This window comes from Bos taurus, chromosome 9, assembly GCF_002263795.3.
Source record: "Bos taurus isolate L1 Dominette 01449 registration number 42190680 breed Hereford chromosome 9, ARS-UCD2.0, whole genome shotgun sequence".
Lineage (NCBI taxonomy): Eukaryota > Metazoa > Chordata > Mammalia > Artiodactyla > Bovidae > Bos > Bos taurus.
This window is the reverse complement of record NC_037336.1, coordinates 95425153-95449574: the sequence shown is the minus strand read 5'-3', so window position 1 is coordinate 95449574 and position 24422 is coordinate 95425153. Positions and strand designations below refer to the sequence as shown.

Sequence of the window (24422 nt, the reverse complement as noted above, 5' to 3'; positions counted from 1 at the left end):
GATCTGTGGTTTAAGTGACAACCTGAGGGATTTCCCTGCAATCCAGTGGTCAGGACTTCACCTTCCGATGCAAGGGGTGTGAGTTCAACCCCTTGGCCTAGGGATTGATCTAGGATCTAGGATCCTACCTGCCTCTCTCGGCCAAAAAACCAAAACAGGAAACAGAAAAGATATTATTAAAAAATTTAATACAGACTTTAAACATGGTCGGCATAAAAAAAAATTTTTTTTAAGTGACAATCTGGCAACAATAGAGAGCGCAAGTTGGAGGGGGTGGAGAGCAATGACAGGAACACCTCCTGATCTTAATGTTCCTGCAAAAAGAGGAGCAAGAAAGATGAGGGCCTAGGTGGGAGCCCAGAGGATGGGGCGTTTTGTGGGACATTCTGGAGGCAGAAGTCAACAGGGCTCACTGTCAGGTGAGGAGGAGTGGATGTGGGAAATGGGCCACCGTGCATGCACAAAGCTTTTGAGGGGAAAAGGTTGAAAAATTGATTATTAGTTAATAACAAAACTTCTCATTTGCAAGAAAAGAAAGACTGGTTAGAGTTCAACTTTTTAAATCATAAAGCAAAAGTAGTCTAGGGCCTGTAATTTCAGGAGCATTAGTTCAAACAGGCTTCTTTTAAGAACCTTCTGGATGCTGTGGTCCCAATATTTGAGTGGAAGCAAAAGCGAGCTAAATTTTTGCTTTTCCTTCTTTGTCTCTAAACGGTTTTTTTATTGCTGAGGATAATGACCTCAAAATTGCAACAGTATCAGATTCTGGAAGAAAAGACAGGGGGACTCCGGGGACACGTGGAAGCCTGTTTGATTTGAAAGAGCTCATTCAGGTCACCAACCTGCAGCAGCGGCTCGTGTACCCAGCCCAGCCCAGCCCTCACCCTCCACCCTCCATTCACCACTGCCTGGGGTCAGCACGGGGTGGAGGGGGGAGCCTTGCCCCTTCTGCTGTTTCTCTGTAATGATAAACTCTGGCTTTTCTCTTTATTGCCTAATTTCTTTCCATTGTGTGTAGCCTTTATTAAAAAACAAAGGCCACGATGGCTACAGGGAAAGCCAGTGGAAGCCACCAAGGAAAAGGTCTGACGTTTTGTCATCACCCCTGGCTGGGGCCCTCCCAGGGAGTGTGAGCTGCCCTCCCAGCGCCGCCTGGTGCCCCCACTGGTTGTAGCCAACCACCTTGGATCAGGCTGTGACACACCCGTTAGGCTTCACCACAAGCCAAGGCCACCATCCCAACACTGGATCTGGGGTTGCGCCTGGTCCTTGATCCCATTTCCAGCTTCATCAGGCAACATTCCACCAAAGAGGGCCTGACATCAGCCTTCTGTCTCTGCTTCTCACAGCCGCCCCGTTGACTTGACTCTGGGAACTGGTTCCTGTGAGCTTGAGCATGTAGTCCCTTGGGGACACCCAGATCCAGCACTTCCCTCACCTCCTCCGATGTTTGGTGGCTCGCTGTCCACCCCATGACCCCAGATTCCATATTGTCAGTGACGATCACCTACAGAGGCATGGTGGTGGTCCTGCCAGGACCTGACTTCCTGTTAACACACACCACAGCCCCTGAAACATCACTTCCGTATGAGTGAAGGCCTGAGATCGCAATAAGCGCTGTTGCTGGGCGGTTTGTCTGACATCCAAGCATGACTGGTGGGAACTCAGAGTCAGGCTATGGTGCTTCAGATGGATTGCTCTGCAAATCCACAAAGGGAAGAGCCCCTGGGCTGTGTCTTAGAAAAGAAGCTGTATTTTGTCAAAGGCTTTCTAACTTGTGATCCTAACTGATTTCATAGGAATGCCACGTGCCCTCAAAGAGGTGTTGCTGAGTGACCTGTGGGAACGTCTCTGCTCCCTTCTCCTTGCCAATCCTCCAAACACAGAAAGCCCTGGGATTCCTGGTGGGGTGGACTTCAATCAGCAGGGCCCTCGTGGGTGTGGGACCTGCCCTTTGTTGTTCAGTCTCTCAGACGTGCCTGGTTCTTTGCAAGCCCACAGACTGTAGCCCACCAGGCTCCTCTGTCCATGGGAACTCCCAGGCAAGAATACTGGAGTGGATTGCCATTTCCTTCTCCAGGGGATCTTCCCAACCCAGGGATCAAACCCGGGTCTCCTGCATTGGCAGGCGGATTCTTTACCACTGAACCACCTAGAAAGCCCAAGACATGCCCTTACACAGTTACAATCCTACAAAGGTAGTGATGCATCCGGGCCTGAAGTCCTGCTGAGCCGCCCAAACCACCCACACTTCTACCTCCTCTGTAGGGAGCTGGCCCATATTCATGGATTCTGAATTATCTGCTCAAATCTAAGGGTTGGCCTGGTTCTCACGCCCAAACTGTAACTTCATAGAAGCAGGCTATGTGAGAAAGGCAGCCTTGCTCAGCAAAATCACATCTCTGTACCCTCCAACCATGCAATCCATTTCCTTCAGATGTATTTAAAATTACAAAATTTTTTCCCATTTGGAAACTTTCTTTCCAGTGGGGCACAGAATTAAGATAAGATTCAAAGTGTAACAGTCCTTTTGTTAACTTGTAACAAACATGCTCCAGGCTCTTCCTAACAGACAAACATGGGCCAAATGTGAAATAAGCAACCTGAAAGAAAGCAGAATGTAATTCTTTTCCTCAGTAAGCTTTTCAAAAAGGTGCACCTGCTGTCCAGAGTCTATAAAATCTCAAGCACATATACAGCAGAGCCCTCAGTAAGTGCCCGGCCCTGTTCTGAGCACTCTGGTTAAAAACAGTTCATCCAGGGATTTCCCTCGTGGTCCCGTGCTTAAGACTCTGCACTCCCAGTGCAGGGGGCATGCGTTCATTCCCTGGTCAGGGAACTAAGAGATGCCTCATGCATGCGTGCTAAGTCCCTCCAGTTGTGTCCGACTCTTTTTGACCCCGTGGACTGTAGCCTGCTGGGCTCCTCTGTCTGTGGGATTCTCCAGCCAAGAATACTGGAGTGGGTTGCCGTGCCCTCCTCCAGGGCATCTTGCTGACCCAGGGATGGAACCTATCTCGTGTCTCCTGCATTGCCAGGTTCTCTATCACTAGTGCTACCTGGGAAGCCCAAGAGATGACTCAAGTGCAGCAGGAAATTAAAAAAAAAAAAATCCAATACCCGTAATAGCGCTGCGGGGATAGTTATCATTATTTCATTTTACATTTACATGTGAATCACTTCATAATTCAATAATAATTGTCACTATTACCATTTTACAAATGAAAGAGAGAGGCATGGAGGTGAAGTAACTTGCCCAAGGTCATGGCTACTCCGTGGAGAGCTGGATATGAACCCATTAAAGCACAGGCTCGGCTCTACAATCCTGGTCCTCTTTTAATGGTAAATAACAGAAGAAGTCATCTATTATAAATTACTTTGTGACTCAGCAGAGGAAAAACAGAGGCATCTCAAAACGTCTCAACCAGTGTCCTCTGGAGTGACCCCCATGGGTCCTGCAGTAAGGGTCCTCCGTCCCACCTCACAGACCTGACCCCAGCCTCCCAGGCACCAGCCCGCCTCGAGGTTCCCCCATCAGCCAAATCCACACCTCCCACGGTAGAGTTCCTTTTCTGGGCCCTGACTCCTTTTCCAAACAGCTGTGCTCTCAGCGTTGACCCTTGTGGGAGGTTAGAAGAATCTCTCTAAGGCACAACTGACCGAAGGCTTTGGTAAAGCATTTGCCTTTTTAAAGAGGAGCTTCTCTGGTGAGTAGAAATACAGGCTATGTGGCAAAGAGAATAAAGAATTCAATTTGAGACACAGTTTTAAAACAAGCATTTTAATTGAGTTATCATTCACATGCTCGGTGGTTCAGCCATCGCCACTAACTCCAGAACATTCCCATCACCCAAATCAGAATCCCCAGACATCAGCAGGGAACCCCCCATCCCATTCTTCCCACCTCCTGGCAAGCATTAATCTACTTCCTGCCTCTAGAGATTTGTCTATTCTAGACACTTCCTATAGGAGAAGGCAATGGCAACCCACTCCAGTACTCTTGCCTGGAGAATCTCATGGATGGAGGAGCCTGGTAGGCTACAGTCCACGGGATCGAAAAGAGTCGGACACAACTGAGTGGACTTCATGTCACAGACACTTTCTATAAATGGAATCGTATAACACGTGGTCTTTGTGACTGGCTGCTTTCTCTTAGCACAATGTTTCCCGTGCCTGTTGTAGCTACATAGTACTATGTTCCCTGTTATGGCTGAATATTGTTTCACTGTGGGAATAGACCACATTTTGTTTATCCACTCATCAGTTGATGGACATTAGGTTGTTCTCATTTTTTTTTTTTTTTTGGTGATTGGGAATAACGCTGCCATGTACATTCACATACAAGTTTTTGTGTGGACATAGATTTTCGTTTCCCTTGGGTAGATACCTAGGAGCAGAATTGCTGGATCATAGGATGACAGAATGTAATATTTAAAATGGGAAATTTAGAAGAACCTATTAACTCATAGCATGTAGGTGACTGCCCACAGCCATCCCACCGCTTACAGCTGTGGGACCTCAGGCAAAGCACGTGACCTCTCCAAATTTCAGGTAGCTGTTTTGCTCTGTCTTTACTGTTACTCTTGTTTTGTATGTTAAATGTCTTTGGAAACACATTTGGCTCTCAGTTGTGTAGACAAACTAGGATATATACATAAACGTGTTTATAAACAGTGCATTGTGAGGTTGCTGAGCTTTTATCCCCACAGTCCATGTCAGGCAGGGTGGCCATTGACGTGAACCATCCTGCATGCTGGTGTTGGGAATCAGGGCAGTTCAGTTCAGTTCAGTTCAGTCACTCAGTCGTGTCCGACTCTTTGCGACCCCATGAATCGCAGCACGCCAGGCCTCCCTGTCCATCACCAACTCCCAGAGTTCACTCAGACTCACGTCCATCGAGTCAGTGATGCCATCCAGCCATCTCATCCTCTGTCGTCCCCTTCTCCTTCTGCCCCCAATCCCTCCCAGCATCAGAGTCTTTTCCAATGAGTCAACTCTTCGGAATCAGGGCAGGCAGCCCCAAAATGTGCCTCAATGACATCTCGGTTATTTTGAATTCAAGTTACTTAAGAAATGGACAATGCAAGACGGAAACCCAACCCTGTGTTTCTTTGTCCTGCCAACTCCTCACAAATGCATTGCTTCTTGGTCTAAAAAGTATAAAAACTAAACCTGCTCTCATTTCTGTGGGACCTCCATGCCTGTGAATTAAAATGGGTTTTTATTTTCTCCTGTTAAACTGTCTTGTATCAATTTTACCATTAGTCCAGCCACAGGAACTGAAGAGGGCTAAGGGTGGGAGGGCCAGCACATCAGGGGATGGTTTGTTTATAGTGCCCTTTGAGGGTCTTTGCAAGTGTTACTGCAGTGTAGGTACCTTCTGCTAAGTCGCTTCAGTTGTGTCCGACTCTGTGCGACCCCATAGACGGCAGCCCACCAGGCTCCGCCGTCCCTGGGATTCTCCAGGCAAGAACACTGGAGTGGGTTGCCATTTCCTTCTCCTCTCCTTAAAACTGGTCTTGCTCACAATTTTGTTGCACTAACATATTTCTTGCTTTCATCACTCTCCTGATCCAGAACTTTCCATGTGTATAATTTGAATCCTTAACCCCTTAGCCATCTGGCCATCCTTACTTTCCATTCTTACCTGCGTTCTCACTCACCCACTGACTCCTGGACACCCTCCGATTTCCTGTCCCACGGCCTTTGCTAGAACTTCTCCCCCTACCAGCCCATGCCTCTCCCCACCCACGTCTGCCACCATCTGCATCATCTACCCCAACACCATCTCAGATCAAAGGTCAGGTCACCCTTCCAGCAGGTTCTATCAGATCTGCTCCCACCAGCCCCAGCTCCATTCCAGAAATCACGTTTCCTCCCTGTGTTCCCATAGCAGTCACAGCATTCTTCTAGAACATTCTTTCTGTGTTGTGATTATTTGAATACATGTCTTGTTACCACACTGTGAGTTTGTTATTGTAACACTGTCCTTCATGATGTAGCATTGCTAGGGCCTTGCAGATAGTAGATATTTAAAGTTTTTTGAGTTGAACAATTTGTACCCTTCAAAACAATGGGGTTTTCATAATATGTCCTTAAATAACAAGTATCACCATGCTACAAATCTGTAAAAATAAGAACTGTAAGTCCTGCATTCTGTTGTTAAGAGTCAGCTCATGTCAGCAGGCATACCTTGGTTGATTGCTGGTTATGTAAACTTGGGCAAATTCTGAATTCTTGGTGTTTCGATGTCCTTTTGGTAAAGATGAGAATAATAACTACCACCTCCGAGAGTAGCTAGGAGGAAAACAAATGGGACCATCTACACAATCCCCTGGGAAGGTGCCTGACCTGCAAGAAGTCTTCAGTAACTATTAACTGTTACTCACCCCAAGGGGAATTTCCACTGGACTCTGCCGAGAGAAGTCTGGAAAATGGCCCTTTGGGTGCCGCAGTTACCAACTCTGACCAGAAGAAGGCACCCAGCCTCCAGAGCTGTAATCATTTAGAGTCCAGCTAGAGCCCCACAACAGAGAATTCCGTCTGTGGGTGGCCGGTAGAGGTGTTTAGAAACATCAAGAAAGCCTCGGATTTTAAAGGTCACCACAAGGGCGTTTGGCAAGTCCCACTGCGCCTCCATCTCCACCCACCACCTGTTTAGAAAGGGCAGTGGTGCTGAGGTGTGGGCCCAGGGACCCGCCAGGAAGAAGCTGGGTCTGAAGCTGGGGACACATACATATACTGGTTTTGAGATCATGATTTCTTCCAGGATTAGCTAAAGTGTATCCATCCAGCCTCGCTCGTGTGGTCACCTCCTGAACGTGGGATATAACGGGCCATGTGAAATCTCTTTCCTGCCCTCTAGTTCCCCCGTTTCCTCCTCCAGACAGACTGTTCATCTATTCCCTGGGCCTGAGCATCCCTGTCCACTCCCAAGTCCCACGTGCCCATTTTTATCGTTCAGTAGCTATGTCCTGTCTGACTCTTTGAGACCCCATGGACTACAGCATGCCAAGCTTCCCTGTCCTTCAGTATCTCCTGCCAGAGTTTGCCCAGGTTCATGTGCTTTGAGTTGGTGATACCATCCAACCATCTCATCCTCTGCTAACCCCCTTCTCCTTTGACCTTCAGTCTTTCGCAACATCAGGGTCTTTTCCAATGAGTTGGCTCTCTGCACCACATGGCCAGAGTATTGGAGCTTCAGCATCACTCTTTCCAGTGAATATTCAGGGTTGATTTCCATTAGGATGGACTGGTTTGATCTCCTTGCAGTCCAAGGGACTCTCAAGAGTCTTCTCCAGCACCACAGTTGGAAAGCATCAATTCTTCTGCATGACCTGCCCCAATCCTGCTGGTATTTCTAGGTCCCGCTCATAAGCCACCTCCTCCAGAAGCCTGCTCTGACAGCTGTAATTCTGCTGAGCATCTCCCATTGGCGTTTCCACGCAGTCAGATATTATCCCCAGTGCTGCCTGTCAGAAGCTTCCCTTTTCACGTAGCTGCCTGAGGACAGGACACGCCCCGTATGTGCCCTGCCAGTAGTCAATGCAGGATCTTGCATGGAGCACCATAGCTGGAACGACTGGAGAAGGGCCAGGTGTCTTGCCAGTGTGCGAGAACGAATGGATGGCTCCTTAATCTGCACCATAAACAGAGGAAAAAAAAACCTATTTCTTCCAACTCTGTAGTCAAAATATGACACATGAAAGCCACTGCAGTTATGTCTTATGTAGCTATGGTACCTTACCTGCTCAATTCCACACTGCCGCTGCTGCTAAGTCACTTCAGTCATGTCCGACTCTGTGTGACCCCATAGACGGCAGCCCACCAGGCTCCCCCGTCCTTGGGATTCTTCAGGCAAGAACACTGGAGTGGGTTGGAGTGGGTTGCCATTTCCTTCTCCAATGCATGAAAGTGGAAGTGAAGTCTCTCCGTCGTGTCTGACTCTTGCAGCCCCATGGACTGCAGCTACAGGCTCCTCCGTCCATGGGGTTTTCCAGGGAAGAGTACTGGAGCGGGTGCCATCGCCTTCTCCCTCTTCCGCACTGTCAGTATGTATTGATGCTTTGTTCACTTGTGGTTGGCTTTATGCATTTAGCGTTTGGTGAGTAAGCCCACTAGATGCTAGATTGCTGGCCTCCACACTGCTGTCAGCCTTGTACTAGGAAGACGGGGAGGGGAGCAGATGTGCTGTGCCCACCAGGGACTCACGTCCACCATCACCAACGTCGTCTTGCCCTTATACACACCTGGCCCTAGGCTGCAAGTCTCTGGGGAAAGGAGATGGAATAAGAAGATACCGTCTCTGTCTTGGGGACATGCTATCTGATGGGGACACAGCTAACCCAGGTTCCAGGCACTCAGGCTGTCAGCTTCTCAGAGGATCTGATGGAGGGCTTAGATAACAGACTTGATTTGATACTGTTCTGAGACAGGAACACTCGGAAGCCTGGAGTAGTGACAGTTCCCTGGTGGCCTAGTGGTTAGGATTCCAGGCTTTCCCTACCATGGCCCAGGTTCAGTCCCTGTTTGGGGAACCACGGTCCCACAGTCTGTGTGGTGGCACAGCAAAAAATAAGTCAGTAAATAAAATTTTAAAAAATAGACAGCAAAGTTGTAGGGATGTGTTGAGGGAATTAGTAACCCTTTACGCCTACCTCCACCTCCCAAATCTCCTACCTGCTCTCTCATATTCTCATTTCCTTTCGTAAGAAAATAAAGTATTTCATTTCACAAGAAATCAGGCTTAGAAAACTGATTTAAATGAATATCCTATTCCTGTTGAAGGGGTAAGGAAAAGCAGGAGAGAACCCAGGGCATGCCCATTTTACAGATCAGGAGACTGAGGCTCCATACAGAAGGCTCAGCAGCTTGGCTCAGCTCACAGGGCAGGTGGCAGCACTGCAACCCAGACCTCCTGAGTTCAGACATCCCTCTCTCCTGGTCTTCACTTCCTTCTGCGTGCCAACTCAGAGCCCGAGTTACAGGGTATTTGGGGCCCTCTGCTGCCTCAGGGGATCCCAGCAGGATCAACTGTCATGAAGCCAGGTGGAGAGAGGCTGAGGTGGAAAACTGGTGTGAGGCCACCTCCACGCAGGCTCCCAGGGCCCAGCCAGCCCCCCAGCCAGTGGGCAGCACCAACCCCTACTCCTGCAGAACGTGCTGGAAGGCACAGAACCACCATGTCTGGAGCCAGGGAGCTCAGCCCACGCTTCAGGGCAACGGTGCGAGGGAAACAAAGAGCGTGACCTCCCTCTGGCTGAGGACTCAGGCGGCAACCCGCCCACCGAGGGCAGTGGCTGGCCCCCGCAGTGGCATGGAGAGAGGCCAGTGTGGAGTGTGCCCGGCCCAGACAGTACCCGGCCCAGGGAGTGCCCGGGATGGTTCAAGAGCTTCCCACTGGCCTCTGTAGGTCCTGCCAGGCCCAGCATGAGCGTGTTTCTCATGCTCACAGCTTCCCTAACGAAGCTGGGTTTCCCTCTGCCACTACTTTGCCTTTCTGGAAAGGGCAGCAGAAAAAGAATGACAAGATTTTGGGGAATCTTCCAAAGAGGCCTTACCTGACCCCCAGAGCTGGATAGAGCAGAGTTGTGAGGTCAGACCTTCTTGGTTTGCAGAGTAGGTTTCCAGCATCTTCAGCTTCACCCTACTTCCCCTCTTAGGAAAACCTGCTTTTAGGGAAAGAATAAATCACAGCCTGGAGGTTTAAATGAGTACGAGTGTCTTGTAATGTTATCTTTTATCGGGAGGCAGAAACCCTTTTGGATGGGAATGACTCTACAGGGTTGGCTTTTAGGCATAGCTGGGACACAGAACAGGTACTTCAGAGAAGAGAGCCCCCTCTTCACTCCCAACACCAGGCAGGTTAGAAGCCACTTCCTTTGTCCTTGTTCCAGTTCAGTCAGAAGGTTCTTCACGTACCTGCCACATGGTACTCTAGGGAGAGATGGCCCAGCCCACCAGCATATCTTCCTGGGGACCATTCGCCTCGATTTTGCCATCTGCCTCCCTTCCTCCATACACATGTGAACTCCTCATCGTCCCCGTAAGTTCACCCAAAGCTAGAAAGCCATCCCCTACCCCCCATCACTCTACCCTGCAGGGTCAGCGTGGTTGATGACCATGAACTTTCTGTTTGACCTTGGCATGAGTTTTTGCATGTGATTATCAGAGAGTGGGTCCAATATTTAGATTTCTCCCTTTGGTGAGATCTCATGACACGCCTAGAAAGAACCACATCACTAAATGCTGAGCCTAGACCGGGAAGGCCTGGGCACTGGACACCAGGAAGGCACGCAGTCCCCTCTGCTCCCGAACTAGCCGCCTGCAACCTGGGAGTGGCAGGTCCCCCTCCCCTGCCAGAGATCCCTCAATGCCTACAAAGTGGGAGGAAACAGTGTGTGTGCGTGCATGTTGTCCCTTCAGTCGTGTCTGACTCTTTGCGACTCCATGGACTGTATCCCGCCAGGCTCCTCTGTCCATGGGATGCTCCAGGGAAGAATACTGGAGTGGGTTGCCATTTCCTCCTCCAGGGGAGCTTCCCGACCCAGGGATCAGACCCACATCTCCTGCATTGGCAGGTGGGTTCTTTTCCACTGGCGCTGTCTAGGAAGCCCCCAACAGAGGGTGTGAGATGTTTATAAAGCACAATAGATTGGAATAGAAGCCCCCACACACAATTAAAGCTGAAATGTGGCTAAAGTCTTTAACTGTGTGAATCACAACAAACTGGAAAATTCACTGAAGAGGTCAACAGGAGCTGGTTGGATGGCATCTCCAACTCAGTGGACATGCGTGCATGTGCAGTTGGTCGTATCCAGCTCTTTGCAACCCTTCTGGACTGTCGCCTGCCAGGCTCCTCTGTCCATAGGGTTTTCCAGACAAGAAGAATGGAGCGAGTTGAGTTTGAGATGGAGATGGTGAAGAACAGAGATGCCTGGTGTGCCGCAGACCATGGGTCTCAAAGAGTCGGACACAACTTAGTGACTGAACGATGACAACAGTGTGGCAGAAATCTGTGGCCTTTCTCAGTAAAGTGCAAAACAAGACTCCTTCACACACACGCAGCTAGGTATCATTGAGAAAACACTGCTGCTACTGCTAAGTCACTTCAGTCGTGTCCGACTCTGTGTGACCCCATAGATGGCAGCCCACCAGGCTCCCCCGTCCCTGGGACTCTCCAGGCAAGAATACTGGAGTGGGTTGCCATTTCCTTCTCCAATGCATGAAAGTCAAAAGTGAAAGTGAAGTCGCTCAGTCGTGTCTGACTCTTAACGACCCCATGGACTGCAGCCTACCAGGCTCCTCCACCCATGGGATTTTCCAGGCAAGAACACTGGAGTGGGGTGCCATTTCCTTCTCCAATGCAGGAAAGTGAAAAGTGAAAGTGAAGTCGCTCAGTCGTGTCTGACTCTTAACGACCCCATGGACTGCAGCCTACCAGGCTCCTCCACCCATGGGATTTTCCAGGCAAGAACACTGGAGTGGGGTGCCATTTCCTTCTCCAATGCATGAAAGTCAAAAGTGAAAGTGAAGTCGCTCAGTCGTGTCTGACTCTTAACGACCCCGTGGACTGCAGCCTACCAGGCTCCTCCGCCCGTGGGATTTTCCAGGCAAGAGTACTGGAGTGGGGTGCCATTGCCTTCTCCAAGAAAACACTGGGGATCAGTATTTTGCAGAAATAAAACCAAAGTGCTGCTTAAGGGTTGTTGAATTGCCACATCTAAAAGAGGCTGAGTATACAACTTCAGCATCAGTGTCTCCAAATTGGGCCCAGGAATCAAGCCTCTTGACTGTACCAAATGGGCAAAAGACCTCTGGAGGGGGCGTTGTGGGCAGAGCCTAGGCAGGGACTCAGAGACCCAGCCTGACTGCACAGAGAGGGTGATGGGGCGGGGGGACTGGTGAGAAGCCCCCCTGCACCTGCCGTGCCGCAGGAGAGGGTGCTCAGGCCAGCTCCACCCGATGGTCTGGGTGTAGAGGTGCGGCCTCCCCACCTCCCCTGCTCTGAGGACTTGGTGTTTCCTGAGGGTGGCACTTCCCTTACAAAGGGGCAGAGCAGGGCAGCCCCCTCTCTTTGGGTTTTTCGCGCATTTTGGCTTTAATGAAAGATATTCCTATGGACATCTTTTGCAAGAAGACTTTGTGGATGCCTGTTTTCCCTTCTCTCGAGTACATTTGTACAGATGGAAGTTCTGATTATGATATTGTGATTTGTGACATGTAGATTTGGTCATTCAGATGAGTAATGCAGGACTTCCACTCACACGCTGTTTGGCAAAACTGACCTCAAGGACTTGTCTAGCAACACGGTGGCTAAGAAATTAGAGGAATGTGTGGCTATTAATATAGAGCTATTAAGAGTGAAGAAAGAATTGTTGTTGTTGTTGTTGCTAAGTTGCATCCAACTCTTTGCAACCCCATGGACTGTAGCACACCAGGGTCCTCTGTCCTCCCAGAGTTTGCTCAAATTCATGTCCACTGAATCAGTGATGCCATCCAACTATCTCATCCTCTGTCGTCCCCTTCTCCTCCTGCCCTCAATCTTTCCCAGCATCAGAGTCTTTTCAAATGAGTCAACTCTTTGCATCAGGTGGCCAAAGTATTGGAACTTCAGCATCAGTCCTTCTAAGGAATATTCAGGGTTGATTTCCTTTAGGATTGACTGGTTTGATCTCCTTGCTGTCCAAGGGACTCTCAAGAATCTTCTCCATCACTACAGTTTGAAAGTATCAGTTCTTCAGCACTCAGCCTTCTTTATGGTCCAACTCTCACATCCCATGACTACTAAAAAACCATTTGACTATATGGACCTTTGTCAGCAAAGTGAAGTCTCTGCGTTTAATACGCTGTCTAGGTTTGTTATAGCTTTCCTTCCAAGGGTTAGGGTTAGGCATTCCACCATGCAACTGCATGTGGAAATTAAAATGATTACAAGTGAAAAATATAATTGAAAAAAATAAAAAGACAACCCCACTCTGCTTTGTTTCTGCAGCTTGGGAGCCTGACCCAGCGCCGCCCCTCGGTGCCAGCAACTGGACTGGGCAAGGTATTCAGCAAGGCATGGCTCCCCGCCAGGTAAGTGGAGACCTCCCCACACCCCGCAGGGAACCACAGTAGTCAGATGGGGAGCCTCTCTGAGTGGAGGTGCCGCCGGGTTCTCTTCTCATTTCGTAGCCCATCACTAGGGGGTCTGTGTCTCCAGGGCACCATCCCTCCCACAACAGAACGGGTCATGCTGGCCCACATGAAGGTGGACCAAGCAAAGGCCTCAGTTTACCCCCAGGCACCAGGCACCACAGGGGCAGAGTGTTGTTGGGCTGCTCATTGGCTCACCCCTGGGGTCTTGGCATTATGTGGGTACCCTCCAAAAAGGACCAAAGAGCAGGAAAGAAACAGTTCACCAAAGTGAAAGGTGGAGCTGAGACTGATGTTTAAATTCAATCTTTTCTTTGCTGAACTGGTCCAGGTTGGATGAGTGTCCATGTACCTCCTGGGATCTCACTCACCCCAGGAGGTACCCAGGGCAGAACAGCAGCAAGGAAGAACTCCTATTCTTAGGCATTTCCCATACGATGCTGCTCCCCGTCACCACGTTGCACCATTTACCCTCCAGCTCTCCTTGGGAATGGATCCAATTTTTATCCCAACAAAAGTGGAGGAGGTTGAGTAACTCATCACAGGATGACAAGGACTGGGAGCCCAGTTCAGATCTGAGTGACGCCAGAGTCTCAGGGCTTCCCTAAAACTCTCTGCACAGAGTGAGTTTACAGGGACCTAAAGCAACATGGCAGGACCCTGGGAAGATGACCAAGCAGAGCCCGCCCCAGGCAGTGGACGGCACGTGGCAAAGCCCGAGCACTCTCAGAGAAAGGAGGCCACCCCTGTGATTCCACAGTGGTGGCCTCCTTTATCCTCAGACCTCACGCTTGGGCACAGAGCCCCCATTCCAGGATGCCATGGACATAGAACTCACACCTACTGAAACACACGAGAAGGTTCCCAACTCATGCTGGGGGCCAGGCTGCACTTGAGAGCCCCCGGGAGCCCTATAGAGTGCTCCCTCCCTTCCTCAGAGCCTCCCTGAATGTGAAAGCTTAGTTCTTGCAGACAAGTAGTTACTGCTTTCACACATCTCCTGGAAGCTTTTGGGCGGAAGCCATAGCACTTGATGGAAGATAAAATTTTCCATCTGTTTCTAAAATCCCTATCTCCTGTCATTTAAGAATGAAGGTCATACAGCTACCATCCTGATGGGAGCCTTTGAGTTGTTACGTTTGATATCATGACTTTTGTGAAAGGATGGTTTGGGGGCAGGGATCAGAGGGCAGGAGAGGCCTGAGGGGACACGGCAGACACAGCCCCGCCTCTATCCACTCAGCATCACCTGGAAGAGGTGCTGATCTCAGAAGGTTGCCCTGGCAACAGAGCCGGTGCAGGTGATCAGGATCCCAGGAGGGGAGGGGAGGCTGCCCAGAAGGGGCTGGGAGCAGAGCAGAACACTTAGGGGGCTTGCCTGAGGGTCACTGAGCTGAGTCAGCAACCCTGAGTCACAGACATGTGGGCTCACGAATGAGACACCATGTTGTCATTGTTGAGTAGCCAAGTCGTGTCCAACTCTTCCCGACCCCACGGACTGCAGCATGCCAGGCTTCTTTGTCCCTCACCATCTCCCAGAGTTCGCCCAAGTTCATGTCCATTGAATTGGTGATGCCGTCCAACCACCTCATCCTCTGTCACCCTCTTCTCCTTCTGCCTTCAGTGTTTCCCATCATCAGAGTCTTTTCCACAAAGACACCACAGGTGATGGTAGATTCTCTGGTAAAGTTATGGGAACTCATTGTCTCCATCAGGCAGATGAAGACGGCTTTCCTAGGCTCTCCAAACATGGGGGAGAGTGGACTGAAATCGTAGGTGATGCACTTGGCCTACAGGAGAGCAAGGGTACCTGGGGGCGGTCGGGGGACCACAGCATCCCACACAGCATGTGTTGCCTGGGAAGGCCACTCCTCACCCCTCCACTTGGGAGAAGATGCCCGAATCTCACAGGGTGGAGGGAGGCCAGCAGAAGCCCTTTGAGACTGTGGCTGGAGATGGTTAAATTCTGCTAGCTGGGTACCAAATATTTGAATCCACATATTATGATTTTAATCATCATCTTTAGTGGTTAAAACTTAGCATGAAGGTTTCAAAGAATATAGGGACTGTAATGGTCTCTCATAAGGTAATATCCACAACAGGGAAGGATGAGAAAAATCAGGACTGAAAATCTGGTTAAGAGAAGAGACAATGATGGTGGGTGTTGAGTAAAACTCTCAAGTGGTTAAGCGTATTCCAGGAGATAAGTGAAAGTAAAGCGTGTCTGGCTTCACTAATGCAGACAGGTTACGTACCTTTCCCGCCACATCAGCACCTGTTTCACCCAGTGCTTTCAAGGGCTGCTTTCAGGAAAGAGAGCAGGTTCTTTCCTCCACTTACGGATCATCTACGACACGCAAGGCACTCTACTGCATTTCCTGCTGAGAGTATGGATAAATTCTGTTTGACTCAGCCAAGCTCATATCAAGCTTGAGGTCTGGAGGTGGTCCCATAGCCACCACCAGCGTGCTCCTACTTAGATACTCTTAGAGGTACCTGTATGTCTTAAAGCTAAATATCTGGTCACAGGGCAAGATAACCACATTTCTTTGGTAAGTCACTGGAAGCAGTGTGATTTGACTAATGAATCGGGTTGTTTATTGATCACAGAAAGCAGCACCTGGAAGTGTTAGTTGCCCAGTCATGTCTGACTCTTTGCGACCCCATGAACTGTAGCCTGCCAGGTTCCCTTGTCCCCGGGATTCTCCAGGCAAGAATACTGGAGTGGATTGCCATTCCCTTCTCCAGGGGATCTTCCTGACCCAGGGATCAAACCTGGTCTCCTGCACTGCAGGTAGATTCTTTACCATCTGAGCCACAAGGGAAGGCCACTCCTGTAGCTACACTGTTTGCTCAAACCTCAACACAGATAACAGTAGCAATTAATTGTAACTATTATGGCTCAGATATGCAGATGACACCACTTATGGCAGAAAGTGAAGAGGAACTAAAAAGCCTCTTGATGAAAGTGAAAGAGGAGAGTGACAAAGTTGGCTTAAAGCTCAACATTCAGAAAACGAAGATCATGGCATCCGGTCCCATCACTTCATGGGAAATAGATGGGGAAACAGTGGAAACAGTATCAGAATTTATTTTTTTGGGCTCCAAAATCACTGCAGATGGTGACTGCAGCCATAAAATTAAAAGACGCTTACTCCTTGAAAGGAAAGTTATGACCAACCTATTTAGCATATTCAAAAGCAGAGACTGCCAACAAAGGTCCGTCTAGTCAAGGCTATGGTTTTTCCTGTGGTCATGTATGGATGTGAGAGTTCGACTGTGAAGAAGGCTGAGTGCCAAAGAATTGATGCTTTTGAAGTGTGGTGTTGGAGAAGACTCTTGAGAGTCCCTTGGACTGCAAGGAAATCCAACCAGTCCATTCTGAAGGAGATCAGCCCTGGGATTTCTTTGGAAGGAATGATGCTAAAGCTGAAACTCCAGTACTTTGGCCACCTCATGCAAAGAGTTGACTCATTGGAAAAGACTCTGATGCTGGGAGGGATTGGGGACAGGAGGAGAAGGGGACGACAGAGGATGAGATGGCTGGATGGCATCACTGACTCGATGGACGTGAGTCTGAGTGAACTCCGGGAGTTGGTGATGGACAGGGAGGCCTGGCGTGCTGCGATTCATGGGGTCACAAAGAGTCAGACACGACTGAGCAACTGAACTGAACTGATTATGGCTTCCAGGTTATCTTGCCAGTTGACCCCTGGGACCAGATGTTTAGGTTTAGGAGGTTCAGGTACCTCTAAGAGTATCTAAGCACGAGCACCCTGGATGGTCTGGCTGTGGAACCACCTCCAGACCTCAAACTTGATATGAGCGTGGCCGAATCAAACAGAATTTACCCATCCTCTCAGCAAGGGATGTAGTAGAGCACTTTGCATACAGTAGGAGATCTGTAAGTGGCTGAAATATCCGCCCTACTTATCAGGGTGACCGCACCATTCAAATGCAAGTGACAGTGTTCATATGACATTTACCAAGTCCTGTGTTAATCAGGCTAACCACATCTTCTGACCTGATTTAGCTCGGAATTGGTTTTTGTGTCTAATCTTAATAGCCTAGCTTCCAGGCTGTCAATCAAACAACAGATTTACTGAGCACCTTCTGTGTACCTGACACAGAGCTTGATGCAGGGGAGCTGCGCGATGGATAAAACAAAGGCCCTGCTCTCGAAATGTTCCCACCATAGTGACAGGTGAACAAGTAACCACAGGAGAGCAAGACAGGTGTTCGAGACAGAGCAAGGTGCTGGCAAACTCCAAGGAAGCACCCCCTTGTGCCGAAGAGTCAGAGCTGGTTTCAGTTGGATGGAGAATGGATTCTGATAGACAAGAAGGAATTGGCCAGGCTAGAAGGGGCCACCGCAGGTACACAGGGACATGTCCTAAATGGCTAGTAGTAGTGTGTCGTTTATACACTCGTGAAGTCCCTATGGAATAGTGAATCCTAGTTAGGAGACATAAAGTCCTTTGGGAGTCTGATTTTTTTAAATGATGTCCCCAGCCCCCACGAAGCCACCCTTGGACTCCTGTTTAGAAAATCCTCCTGCAGGATATTTAGAGTCTAGAGACCTGGCTTTATCTCCTCCCGTCAACATTTATCTTCTGTTCCTCACATTTCTGAGCCTTGGGTTGCCCATCTATAAATAGGGCTCACGGATTCCTGCCTGACTCACCAAGTAGATGAGAATTAAAATCAAGAAAGGCCATGTGGGCAAAGAGTAGTCTAAACTCTAAACCATCTGAAAGCCATGTATGAATTTTAGAGAAAATATTAGAGAACTAATGATAACACAATGATAACTAATGATAACACAAGGGCTTCCCTTGTGGCTCAGCTGGTAAAGAATCTGCCTGCAATGTGGGAGAACTGGGTTTGATCCCTGGGTTGGGAAGATCCCCTGGAGAAGTAAAAGGCTACCCTCTCCATTATTATGGCCTGGAGAATTCCAAAGGGGTTGCAAAGAGTCAGACATGACTGAGCGACTTTCGCACTTTCACACGATGATAACATCACAGGAGGAAAAGAGGCTCAGACCACAAGAGCCCTGAGAATCTCAAAGGCAGCGGCAGCTCTGCAGCATTTTAAGTCTGGGACTAGATCAAGCTCATACACTTAAAAAAATCCCCAGAGAGTTATGTGGAGGATGGAGGGGCTCAGAGAGTCAGGGGAATTCAGGTCTGAGACGAGGAAACCCGGAGAAACTATTGAGTTATGCAGGACAAGGCTTACACCCAGACTTCAGGGGAAAACACCTTGAAACAGAGTGCCTGGAGAGAGAGAGGTGTGTCTACATCTTTACTCAGGGCGGCTCCTAAAGCAGGCCACCCCAAGGTCCTGGGGAACAGAAGGCCCACGTCTCGGCTGCCTCTAAACCCCAGCCCCTGCGACACATGACCTCCAGCTCAGGCTTTCTACTGCTGAAATCAGTTTAAGAGCACTTTGTTCCTTTTGAAAAACCACCAGTCACTCAGAGAACCCCTAAATGCTTCATCGTTCTCCATTCCTTATGTCAGATCTAGAGAGAGATGGAGTTCAGGTCAGAGAGTTGGACTAGAGTAGCCTGGTACCTGGCCCTTCCAGTGAGTGGTCCCTATGAGCATACTCACTCTGCTTCCATGAGAAACTTCTTTCTTCCCTTTCTTGAAGCAAAGTGGTGCTGGAGAAGACTTTTGAGAGTCCCTTAGACTGCAAGGAGATCAAACCAGTCAATCCTAAAGGAACTCAGTCCTGAATATTCATTGGAAGGACTGCTATTGAAGCTGAAACTCCAAAACTTTGGCCACCTGATGCAAAGAACTGACTCATTGGAAAAGACCCTGATGCTGGGAACGATTGAAGGCAGGAGGAGAAGGGGACAACAGAGGATGAGATGGTTGGATGGCATCACTGACTCAATGGACATGAGTTTGAGGAAGCTCTGGGAGTTGGTCATGGACAGGGAGGCCAGGCATGCTACAGTCCATGGGGTCACAAAGAGTCAGACACGACTGAACGGACTGACTTGAAGCATGCTCGCAAGCTTGCTCAGGCCAGGAGCTGACTCTGAGTCCAGCAGGGGCCTTCAATGTACTATATAAGTCCCCAGGTCAGGGTCTAGGGCAGCGGCTCGGGTCTCATAAAGCGCAGGCAGCCAGCACTTTCACTGTGAGAAGCTGCCATCCGGCCCCACTCGGCCGGAAACTCATCACTACGTGGAAAGGCAAAGGGCAACGTTATTTCCATTCAGCATGTATTTGCTACATCACTCGTTTCCTATTTCAGCACGTTTAAAAAATTTCCCCTCAGGGGAGAGTGCTGAGGCGCCTTTGTTGTGAAGTATGGTTAACACGAGGTGCTTTTTTTTTCATGACGTCACTCAGAGTGGGTCTCTGTGTATAGGAAAAGTAAAGCCTCTGTGGCTGTACAGTCCTCTGGGATATCAAAGAAATGCAGAGAAGAGGGAAGGGATGGTTAAGGGGAAGAGCAGTGAAATGTGAGGGGAAAGAAAAAACAGTGTCTAGACCAACATCAAAATGTGGAAAAGTGCTTGGCGGGGGCAGCATTCTAAAAAAGAAACCTCACCTACTTCCTCTTGCTGGTCATGGCTTATCTCTGTGTCCATAGTTTTTAAAGCTGAAATGAATAATTATCTGACAGGTTTAGATCTGTTACTCTCAATATAGCTTGTAACATCAGATTTTAAATATTCAAATATTTTGCTCAAATCATCAGAGGCTCTGTATTAATGTTTTTATGTGCTCTAAAGCTGCAGGTGACTAAGGCTGAAAAGAGGCCAGCAGTCAGAGCATTGCCCTCCTGTGTTTAAATAAATGCTTAGAATCACTTGACATTTAATAAGATGCTGGCTTTCTGGCTTTTTAAATAGCCGGCAGGGACGCTGGGCCAACATTCCCGTATGGTGCTGGTGGACCACCCCCTTGGACACAGCAAGACTTCTGCCATTTTTCCACAGACCCCACCACTCCCCATTACACACCACAACCATTCACTTTGCCCACCTGGCACCCAGGCATTTGAGGGTGCAGCCTCTGGGTCAGGCAGTGAGGCAGGCTCTGCTGGGTGTAGCCAGTTGTCCTTTGTACTAGTGAGCTTCTGTCCCTCCAACATATGAAAATAATTAGGCATTTCCGAATAAGCTCAGAGGCAACCAAAATACATTTATTTATCTCTTTTTAAACAATGTGGGTTTTTTTAAATTTATTTAACCATAGTTGATTTACAATGTTGTGTTAGTTTCAGGTATACAGTTTCAGATTCTTTTCCATTATAGGTTATTACAAGATACTGAATATAGTACCCTGTGTTATACAGAAAATCCTTGTCATTTATTTTATATAAAGGGGTGAAAGTGAAAGAAAGTGAAGTCGCTCAGTCGTGTCCGACTCTTTGCAGCCCCATGGACTGTTGCGTACCAGGCTCCTCCTTCCATGGGATTTTCCAGGCAACAGTACTGGAGTGGGTTGCCGTTTCCTTCTCCATATATAAAGTGGTATGTGTCAGTTAATAAACACAGAAGGGAGTTCTAGTTCCTGGGTCCTGTGGTTTGAGTCCCAATTTCTCTACCCTTGGGCTTCCAGGGGCTCTCTATTTAGGGGCTTCGCCGGTGGCTCAGATGGTAGAGAATCCACCTACAACGCAGGAGACATCAGTTCGATGTCCCTGGCTGGGAAAGATCCCCTGAAGAAGGGGATGGCTACCCACTCCAGTATTCTTGCCTGGAGAATTCCATGGACAGAGGAGCCTGCCAGGCTACACTCTACAGGTGGCAAAGAGACACAGACAGACTAAGTGACTAACACTTCTCTACCCTGGTTCCCTCCCTGAATAGTTAAGTAACCATCAACCAAGAGCTGGAAAGGCTCTACGGCACACACCCCCAGGCTTCACCCGGGTCCCCATCATTTCTGGACCGGAGCTTGTGCTGAGAGTAACTAAGTGAAGGCAGTGGGAGGTGTGGGGTGGGTGGAAAGGTCAGGAGGCAGAGTGGGGTTAACCAGCGGGAACTCTTCATCAGGGCACTCCGTCAAAGACTCGTGCCACATATCATTGATTTCTGGAGAATGCAGAGTATTGAAAATGTTCACGTTTGCTTTAAATAACAGAAATGTGTCCTTAAGCCCCAGCACAGCTTTATTCAGACAACACATCTGAATTAAACAGGTTCCCTGTATAAAAGTTCTGCCTCCAAGAGTCAGTACTGCCGCCTTTAGGATGGAAGGAATGTGAGCAAAATGTTAAAGCAACCGTAAAACAGGCCAAGCAGGCAGCCATCTTGGTAGGCTAATTCCCGAGTCACATAAAAGAGTTGCGCGCCTCGCCTTCTCTCCTTCCACGCACGCACGTAGGCACGTATACACGCACGCACGCACGCACACTGAGGTCATCCATGTCTGCTGGAAACTGAGTGAATGACCAGGAAGTGAACAACCAACAGGAACTGAGTGGTCCCAACTTGCTAAGAATCACAAGGAGAAGGTGCTGGAATCAAGTCATGCGTTTCCACGGTTTACTCTCCACGCTGCAGAATCATGCTGTGCAGGAAAACCACTGATTTGGAGTCGTAAGATTAGATTTCACTGTAGGCTAAACCTGACCACTACGACCTTTAGGGAAAACTTTTCCTCAGTCAGTCAGCCCGAGCTTCCCGCCCGTGTGCCACAAATGAGTGACAGCGACGCCACCTCACTGCTCCCCTCGGCTTCCCCGCACCTGGACGCCCAGCCAGCCAGTTTGCAGCCTCAGTTCACCTCCTGGTGACACGAAAAGGTTTGGGACGCATTGCCTTGGGTTAAAATTCTCGCAGAAATTCTCAACCGTTAGATTATAAGCATGTATTCGCTATTCACTGACGCAGGACCAACATTTCTTGACTGATGATGCTTGATTGTAAATCCAGTTTTGAAGAAAAAAATAAACAGCAACTTGCAGTTAGCCTCTTCACTGTTTTCCCTCCTAATTTCCACCCCAGTTAAGCCAGACTCCTGGTGACATGCTGTTCTGAGCTGTGTCTCCTCACATCCTATCTGTCTACCGACCACTATCCCTTAGAGGCTCATTCCTACTCTCTTCCACCCAGGAAAGGCCTGGCATCCGCAGTGTCCCTCCAGCAGCTGGACCTGCCCACCCAGCAGACAGAGTCTATCCTCCAGTGCCCCGTGGTGCTGACTCAGGGCCCCAGGACCAAGGAGAGGCACCTCTTCCTCTTCAGGGACTGGCTGGTCGTCGCCAAGCAGAGGTAAGTCACACGACTGGCACTGTCTTCCTGTCTGTGAAAAGGCACTTTCTTTCCGAGTCCCCCCTGCCTGAAGGCATCTCAAAGAGAGCTCCCCCTTCATTTGACAAATGAGACCATGAGACTGGAGAGGCTGCCTGCCTCAGGCAACATCACAGGTGTAGCAGGTTGAAAGCTAGTAGGGCGGTTAGGGTATAGGAGAGCCATCATTTAAAAAGAACTCTTAGTGAACTTGATCTGTTGGGTTGCTAAGAAGTGCTTAAAGTGTTCACAGCAACAAATTTGAAATCAGAAAGTTAGAAACTCAGTAATTAAGTTCATGTTAATTACCATGATAATCATATTTCTCTGGGGGAAAATATGCAATTATACGTCCTCAACGTTTCTATTAGATCAGGAGAGGCTACATCAAAAGAAGGGCAGTATTAATTTTCTGACTTGTAGGCTGAGTGTGTATCAGCAATGTCTCTTGATTTCTTTCCCATTCCCCAGAAGGAACACGTGCCTGTATGCTCCTTTGCCTCAATCTGCTCTGGGCAGAGAGGGAAGGAAAAAGACCAGGTCCCTCTACCCCACTCCTCACGTGGAGCCTGTCCCTTCTCTCCTCCCCTCGCCACAGTGTCTGATAGATTAGCTGCACCCAAGTGAGAAATGGGACCAATGATCACCCAGCAACTAAGTAACTCTCTTCATTTCCTCTGGGACAGGGCAGGAGGGTGCCCAAGAGGCTGGTAGTGGGTGAAGAATACCCCCGGCAGAGCCAGGAAGATGACCTGGACCAGCGGGGATAAACCACCCAGTGGATAGCACCCTGCCCCACCTTGCCACCTACCTGCCCTACCCTCCTGTCCTTTGGTTTGAGGGGGTTCCTCTCCTCCTTCCAGAGGGCCCACAAAGCTTAAAGGGAATAAAAAACAACTTTTCCTGGGCAGGGAGAAGGGGAGCACTGGCCTTGAGCAGTTTCCAAGGTGGCAGCCCAAACAAGGAGTGGTGGCAGGAGCCGCTTGGCCAGGCCACCAGTTGACTTTGGCTGCAAGAGGATGTCTGATTCTGAATGAGGGACACGGCGGCCCTGAGGATGGGACCCAGGGCACCCGGGGTATGACCCCCTGACCACGAATGCACCTGAGCTCCAGTTCAATCCCAGGGCAGTGACTACCTGGAGGAAAGTCACCTTGGAGCCTGCTCATTTGCCTTCTGGAAATGAGCTATGCCTGCCGGCTTCTGCGTCTTTTATTGCCACAGCAGAATTCAGAGAGCCCGAGACTCAAGTGTGTTACTGGGCCCAAGTGCCTGGGGAACACCCACCTCACTTTCGGAACTGAGCACCTGCCAGGCACATCACGCGTGTCAGCTGGCTTAATCCTCCCAACCCATTTCACAGATGAGGAAGTTAAAGCTCAGAGAGACTGAGTGCTTGTCACAAGTCCCCCGAGAGGAAGTAGCGGAAGCAAGCCTAACACTTGCACCCTGTTTCTCAGAGGGCAGCACCCGGATCCCGGGGGGAAGCTCTCTGACTTGAGCTGCACTTCCCAGGGGCACATGCACATCAAATAGGATTCCACGGATTTTTCAGAAAGAAAAGGGTTCGGGGGATGTGTGACAGCCTTCCGCAAATTCCACATTGGCAAAGGAAAGTTGGGATGGGGCTGCTGAACATAGACTTTAGAGACTTGTGGGATTGATTCCTCAGGGAAAGCGTGGGCCCCCAGGGGGAAGTTCTCATGTCCACAGTCAGCTCAGGGTCTTCATGCAAAGTGCAGGCCAGAGCCGTGGAAACGATTTGAGAGACATGGGGTTGTCTGTGCAGCAGTGGAGGGAAAGACCCTCCTTTGCATGGATGATGACTGGATGGGGGCGGTGGGAAGGGTATTGTACTTCTGTCTTATAAGAAGGAAAGCATTTGCAAATTTTTTATACTTTCATTTAATTTCCCTTGAAAAGTTCTATTTTAAGCTTTGGGGGAAAACGTGCCCGTTTTAAAGAGCTTCTCACACCTACCCACCATGATTAATTTTCTTAGATGCTTAGAGATTTCAAA

At 49.2% G+C, this 24422-nt stretch overlaps 1 protein-coding gene across 2 annotated transcripts in view; it reads left to right on the top strand.

Annotated features, from left to right (window-relative positions):
* Nucleotides 1-24422, top strand: part of TAGAP (T cell activation RhoGTPase activating protein) — an 88345-nt gene that overhangs the window by 1749 nt on the left and 62174 nt on the right. The window contains exons 2-3 of one of the 2 annotated variants that reach the window (XM_059889625.1): nt 12995-13077; nt 22226-22384. In XM_059889625.1, coding sequence (XP_059745608.1) covers nt 12995-13077; nt 22226-22384 — 242 coding nt within the window. Of the gene's footprint in view, nt 1-12994; nt 13078-21541; nt 21710-22225; nt 22385-24422 lie in introns of those variants that run through there. The other variant, XM_059889626.1, reaches the window with a different exon arrangement.